The sequence below is a fragment of the Priapulus caudatus genome, unplaced genomic scaffold, assembly GCF_000485595.1.
Source record: "Priapulus caudatus unplaced genomic scaffold, Priapulus_caudatus-5.0.1 Scaffold198, whole genome shotgun sequence".
Lineage (NCBI taxonomy): Eukaryota > Metazoa > Priapulida > Priapulimorpha > Priapulimorphida > Priapulidae > Priapulus > Priapulus caudatus.
The window spans coordinates 344,745-352,098 of NW_014577259.1; the positions used below are offsets into that span (position 1 = coordinate 344,745).

General features: G+C 45.8%; 2 protein-coding genes across 2 annotated transcripts in view; one reads left to right on the forward strand and one right to left on the reverse strand.

Annotated features, from left to right (window-relative positions):
- LOC106807170 overlaps positions 1 to 1,226 on the forward strand; it is a 4,051-nt gene extending 2,825 nt beyond the window's left edge. The window contains exons 2-3 of the mRNA XM_014809437.1: positions 373 to 491; positions 1,061 to 1,226. Of these exons, the coding sequence (XP_014664923.1) occupies positions 373 to 491; positions 1,061 to 1,187 (246 nt within the window). The 3' untranslated portion in view covers positions 1,188 to 1,226. The remainder of the gene's footprint in view (positions 1 to 372; positions 492 to 1,060) is intronic.
- A 1,233-nt stretch (positions 1,227 to 2,459) lies between these two features.
- LOC106807167 (chordin-like) overlaps positions 2,460 to 7,354 on the reverse strand; it is a gene marked incomplete in the record, with an annotated part of 15,087 nt that continues 10,192 nt past the window's right edge. The window contains 3 exon segments of the mRNA XM_014809435.1: positions 2,460 to 3,501; positions 3,807 to 4,007; positions 5,585 to 5,686. Of these exon segments, the coding sequence (XP_014664921.1) occupies positions 3,431 to 3,501; positions 3,807 to 4,007; positions 5,585 to 5,686 (374 nt within the window).

A 7,354-nucleotide genomic window follows, 5' to 3' on the forward strand; every position in this document is an offset into this window, starting at 1 on the left:
ATGTATGTATGTATGTATGTATGTATGTATGTATGTATGTATGTATGTATGTATGTATGTATGTATGTGTGCGTGCGTGCGTGCGTGCGTGCGTGCGTGCGTGCGTGCGTGCGTGCGTGCGTGCGTGCGTGTGCGTGCGTGCGTGCGTGCGTGTATGTGTGCGTGTATGTGTACGTGTGTGTGCGCGTATGTCCGTCCATGTGTGCGTCTGTGCGCGCGTGTGTGTATGCGTGTGTGTGTCTATGTGTGTGCGTGTATGTATGTGTGTGTAGGGGGGGGGATTGGGGTATAAGGGGTTCTAAAAATAACTCGTTCTACACGAGTCCATCCAGTATAAACGCGCATTCTCTCACGTGTCGTCTTCATGCGCAGAGGCAATGGGAGGACGGTTGGTTTAACGACGGGATGCCAGCCTGCTTGTCGGAATGCGGATGGGGAATCTACGAAGCCGAATCCTTCACCCGCAGAGTTCACACATTCCTGCCCAACGCGTACGTAACGAGCACGATCGCAAATACATCGATAATCAATAATCGATCGAAGATAATCGAGATCCGCAATCCATACTTGGATGTGCATGATCGATATCGATATCGATATATATGTTAGAGAGTAAGCGATTTCAGTTGTAATGAAATTTTCTGACGATGAAAGCGACGGGTGTGACATACGAAGAGCTGTTTGTGTCGATGGTCGTATTCTTATTGCCAGAATCTCAGAACGAGCGAGAAATTCCCTTATGGGTTACTTTTTTTTAATTAAAGGGCATTTTTTTCTCATTTAACAGTGGTTGAGAATCGTAACGATATAACGAGAAGCACGTCTATAACAATATCGCGCGACATATCGTTTTATTCTCATCTTGTCTTTCTTCTCTGCTGCCGGTGATGCATTCGTGGATTACGTACATATATACGTAATAATTATACGCTGCGTGTCTCCATCGTAACGGGGCGAGTAATCAATGAATCCATGACCCGAGTAGAATGTACGACGAGAATCAAACGACAGATGAAGCTACTTCTTTTTTTACCGATGAGAATGGCGTTTCGTATTACAGATGTAAGTGTGCGCCCACGCACAGCTGCGATTTGGATAAGGACGACCCGTCGAAGCATGCGTACGTCTACCGCTGTCGGAAAATACTGCGAGAGTTCAGCAATTCCCGTTATACACGGGAAGTGTAGATCCCCGTGAACGACGAGGCATGTGTCGTATTATCTGCTAACGAGGGTGTATAATTATATATATATATATATATATATATATATATATATATCTCTTGATATATATATATATATATATATTACACCGAGCCTGGGTCACTCTTCTCACTGCCTGCACGGGCATACAATTGATAGCTTGTAAATCTATGGATTTGAACGCGTTCTTGCCTCATACATGGCGCAACGGGAACGCAAGCATCCAGCGGCGCGGCCGAGGCCGGCACACACCACAGACACAAAACACACGACCACACACACACACACACACACCACACACACACACACAATGGTGCGGCTGGCACGGCACACACCAAAGCTCGTCCCGCCTGCAGTAATAATGTGCGTGTGCGCGTGTGTTCGCGTGCTTAGTATGGTGTCGGCGCGAGAAATATTCGAACGCTCTCAATCTGGTGACGTAACTTGTACACCCACTTATCTTATAAGTCACAGATTTGGGCGGAGGAATTAAAACGCAAGCTCAGTGAACGATTAGACTGGTGTATCTCTGCATGTGTTGATTTGCTCGCGAGCTCTTTATAATATAATAGCGTTTTTTATTCTCGCTTCCAGGATACGATTATGATAACAAATATCGGACCACCGACGACAATGTTTTTGTCTGACGACATTGTAATGTTTAATTTAAGCTGAACATAAACAGGGACTTCTAAATCTAATATGCCGATTGTCTTACAAATGATTTATATATTACTGATTATACATTTTACATATTTGTCTCATACAGATTATAATCGAGAGTATATCGCGTAAATATATTTTATTTTCTTGCAACTCACGTGTATCTTGCTTGGTGATTTATCGTTGGACTAGGCTTAATTACATTGCGGGATGAATGGTTAAAAGGCAGCTTGCCTAGTATATCCGTGTATATCATTCGCCCGCGGGATGGACACTGATTTCTCTGCTTCAGGATAACCTGTTTCTGTTATTCGTGATCTCTTGATCTTAAACCGCACGTCCACGCGCATCATCCATGCACACACACACGCACACGCACGCAGGCACGCAGGCACGCACGCACGCACGCACACGACACACACACACAGCACCGACACACGACACACGGCACACACACACACCACACGACACACACACAACACACACACACACGCACACACACAGCACACACACACACACACACGATGCTCACACATTATAATATATATGTACATAATTATATACTATATATTAAGCTGTTAACAGTGAAGTTTTTATGTACACATATTTTTATTACACGCGATGTAGCATAATATTTTGACGCACGCGCGATACCATATATTCCAATAGCTTACACATTAAGGGCTGTAATTGGAATGTTTAACAGACCCTATAATTATCATACAACTGTCTTGCGACAAACGCGGACAGTACAGGTACACGATAGCAAGAGACCGACTCAAGTATGAGCACCCGCACGCGCACACAGACGCGTGCGCGCACGAACGCTAGCACGCTCACACACGCATACGTGCGCACACACGCATACGTGCGCATACGTGCGCACACACGCGTGCATTACATTGCCTCATTTTGATGCGAAAATGAGTTTTAACGGCTATATATATCACACAATATAAATATTTCAATGTAAACAAATTATATGGCTTATTATACAGTTCCTTCGTAAACGACATTATACGTATATTACACTCCCAACAGTCATACGCACGCACGCATACATGCTAACAGTAGTGTGGACAAACACACGCGCTCACATACACAAGCACGCACACGCCCACACGCACGCACACGCAAACAACTTCACACCACGCGCGCGCGCACTCTAACAGTAACATCGACCAACATACGCCCGAACGCGCACCCAGGTACACGCGCTAACAGTAACTTGGACAAATATGCGCCCGAACGCGCACGCATGTACACGCCCTAACAGTAACTTGGACAAACATGCACACGAACGCGCACGCAGGCAGACGCGCTAACAGGAACTTGGACAAACATGCGCACGAACGCGCACGCAGGCAGGCACGCTAATGGATGAACAAACGCACCCACGTCTAAAAGTTCACGCACGCACACGAAGCCAAGAAAAACCCAGCTCGCGTCTGATATCTCTTCCTATCAGAGCTATCCCCGTGTAGGTGCAAAACACTAATCTATCACTGCTCGCCGGCTCCGGTGGAGTAGCGAGGCGTCCAACCCGCGCATATATATGGCAGCAATCACGCCGTATCGTCGCCTCCTGCGTGGGAGCCGCCGCCGCTCTTCTCTCGCGATCGCCGCCTCTCCTGTTCTGTAACAACACAAACACGCGACACGGTTAGCGTGGTACGCAGCCACCGTGCAAGCGAGTGACGTACGTGCGCGGGCGTGAGCGGGTGCGCTGGCGTGCATGCATGATCAACAGCGCGCGGCTTGTTGCCTGCCGCGTAAATTCCTGCATCGGGGACGACGCGCGCGCGCGAGCAAGCGAGCGAAGCACGCGTCCGCTCTTTCCTCTCCGCGGAAGCCGAGCAACGTTAGCAGCCGCGCACCGCTGCGACACCGCTTCCGGTTCCGGATCCGTCACTTCCCGATCGTCGTAATTCGTCCACTTACTTGTTGTACAGATGGCGCAGCACTCGCCGGCCGGCTGTATCCGTGCGCGGCGCGGACACTTCAGCTTCGGGCATTTCTGACGTCGGCAGGTGCTATGTCCATCCTTGCAGCGGCAGAGCACGCAGGCGAGCGAGCCAAACGGCTGCACCCGCGGGTGCCACCGGTCGCCGTTACCGTAGTATTCGTTCTTGAACGAACAACCTACGAGCGCCGTAATCATCGGAATTAGCGCGAATAACACATGGACACGCGCACGCACGCACGCACGCACACACGCACGCACGCACCCACGCACGCACACACCCACGTGCACGCACGCACGCACGCACGCCCACATACTGATGGAGATTACTGGCGGGGGCGGTATTTCCCGGTGGACGCCCGCTCGATAGAAGAACGACGTGGTAAACACACGGCTTTCGTTAATCGTATCGTGTTTATCCGCATAGAGAAATGCGCTGCGACAAACCCATGTCGGCAGCAAAACACTCTGAATTCATTATGATGGATGGCCGCGAGCATATCCCGTTAACTGGGAATTCGTTTTCGTAATGTAGAAGATGTCGGGCATGCTTCGCGATTCATATTAAACGCTGGCCTAATTTGTGTAAATGCATATAATGTTGAATAGGTTCGTAAATTGTAGAGTTTCGGTTGGCATGAGAGGAATGCTGCCGGATTTCAGGCTTGATGCGACAGCAGTTGAATGGATTGCAGGTAATAAACACGCGCCAAGTTTCCGCATGATTAATCACAAACGAAGCGATTATATTTTTATGTAGAGAAAAACCTTCATTTTGATCATCAAAAGCTTCGACATCAAAGTCTCCTGACAGTGCCGCACTTGATCATACAATGCGCCACGCCTCTTCTCGACAAAAATGGGTCTTTCATAATTAAGCAAAGCTGTATTATACCGCATATACACCCAATTCGTCAAAGCAATACAACAACGCGGACAATCGGATGACAAAACTTTCACCCGATAAAAATAATGTTCAGCGCTAATATTTTACGGGCGCTAAGAATCAGAGCTGAGAAAATGAGCTTAAGTTACGACGTGTAGGCAACTAGTTGAAAACCAGATTTGAGATTTTATCTGGTATGACGGACTTAGATTGTGAAGACATTTTTAATCTGCGTTGATATTGATTTCATTACTTTGCTGAGAAATGTGATTAACCGTTCTTTTTCTTGAATTGTACTATCTACTAACGCGCGAAGAGTGTCTGTTAGGTGAATCTACATCTCTCGAGCGCCCGGCATAATAAAACAACGAAGTGCTTGATGTGATAAGTGTTATATACCGAATGTTTCACACCGCAAACATGGATTCCGCGATACACGTAATAATAATTCTGCCGTGGCTACGCGTCCGGTTACCGGACGCCCAGCTCCCAGGCTACGCGTCCGGTCATGTATTTCTTATGTGAATCTAAAAAGATTTTTAGAACCTAGATTTTGAATTAAATTGTGAACCTAGATTTTTTTAGTAACAAAATAATAAACAATACGTTTTTACCATAATATTACTTACCTTTAGGTATTTTATCAAAAAAATGTGTTTTTGTAACTTTTGAAGCAATACTGCCAATAGTAAATCCAGTAAAAATCAACGATTTGAAAGGGGGCGTGGCCTAATCGTGACGTGGATTTGGGAATCTGTGCTGAGCTTTGTAATGGATGACCGGACGCGTAGTCACTGCGTAATAATTTTAATCTAATTAGCCTTCTAATCTGCTAAACACACGAAGGTTAATAATTTCATAAATGCGTACCTCCATCAGGTTTGTAATCAAGGTGGACTTCCTTAGCAACCTGTATGCTCTGTATGCCTTCTTCATGCAATGTCACAACGTTCGCTTCTGTTCTTTCAACCTCTGTAAACACGTACGTTTGAACTTAATGCACCAACAATACATTATTCTGTAACATAATCAATTATATGACTCATATAACTCCATATTACTCCATAACTCAGAACAGTTCTCTGCTATTCCTTGCCGGCTGCTCACATGTGTGTATAGTTAATATATATACTGCTGTTCGTCACAACAACTGCTCCTCTGTAACATCGAATAGCGATAATGATGCTGCAGATATGTGAAATATCTGTGTGTGTGTGTGTGTGTGTGTGTGTGTGTGTGTGTGTGTGTGTGTATAGTTAATATATGTACTGCTGTTCGTCACAACAACTGCTCCTCTGTAACATCGAATAGCGATAATGATGCTGCAGATATGTGAAATATCTGTTGGGTTTTGTGATAAAACCACCAAAAAGTGGCGTATATGATGTTAGGTGTGGGGTGGGTACTAAATAATTTGTGATTTACGATACAGAAAGATTTCGCGCGATATTCGAAATTTTCACTTATATACAGAACTTACGTGGTGACACGGACCCGCTTAACTAGACGTGCAATGATATAAGACATCGTGTGGCGCCTAGTGTGGTGTATTTAATGAGAGCTATCCGATGCGTGATGGATGAAGAACATGATCACGTGAACGCGTACAGCAATGCTATATAACGACTTGCTTACGAAAGTTAAGAGTAACTAAACGCCAAACAGTTTATTTCCCGACGACGCTACGAGATGGCAGCACCTTGTTCTTTCATTCGCGTTATAAATTTTTGCTGGCACATGTTTGTCATTCATGTTCGGTTCGGTGGTTTGCTGTCATTTAATCAGATCGATTCAGATTGTCGGTTTTACAACGATCTGTCGAAAAATACTGCCGGAATATGACGCCATTAAAACAAGAATCAACCGACATATTACCACGCTGGTAGCACAGTGTGTTATGAATACATGTCGACAATACGCAAACCCAATGCACACGATGTTATAGCATACCGAGGATAGAACTCAACTGATAAATCATGACCGATCAAAATTGGCAATATATCGATTGGCATGATTAGCGTGCAGGTTTTGCGTCAATCAGGTAAAACATACAAACGTACCTGCTCACCGCACGATGACGCAGTAATACGACAATGCGCTCGATATTTCCCCAGACGTTGCGAGGAACTACGAATCCCGAAAATGAAACGCAAGCTCGGAATTGAATAGTCTCAGAGACCCCTATCGGAAAAGAAACTCGAATTATATTTGAAATTCGAGCGAGCCCTCTGGGCTTTCGTACTAACGTAAAGATTTCGTGGGTTTGTTCCACCAGAGGGCGCGGACCTTCTGCTGACCTTTAGATAGAGGGACGTGGGAGTATAAATGGGAGAAAGAGATTTGTGTGAAGCCGAGTCTTGGGCCGTCTCTACGGGGGTCGCAGTGATCGTCTCTATGGGACGCAGATTCACTGCGGTTTCTTCTGCTGTGCCAAGCTCATCTCTCAATGTAATTGGGCTATAGAGCTATAGCGATGAACAGTGGTGAAATAGGAAGAAAGAACGAAAGACAGAGAGAGAGAGAGAGAGAGAGAGAGAGAGAAGAGAGGAGAGAGAGAAGAGAGAGAGAAGAAAGAGAGAGAGAGAGAGAGAGAGAAAAAGAGAGAGAGAGAGAGAGAGAGAGAGAGAGAGAGAGAGAGAG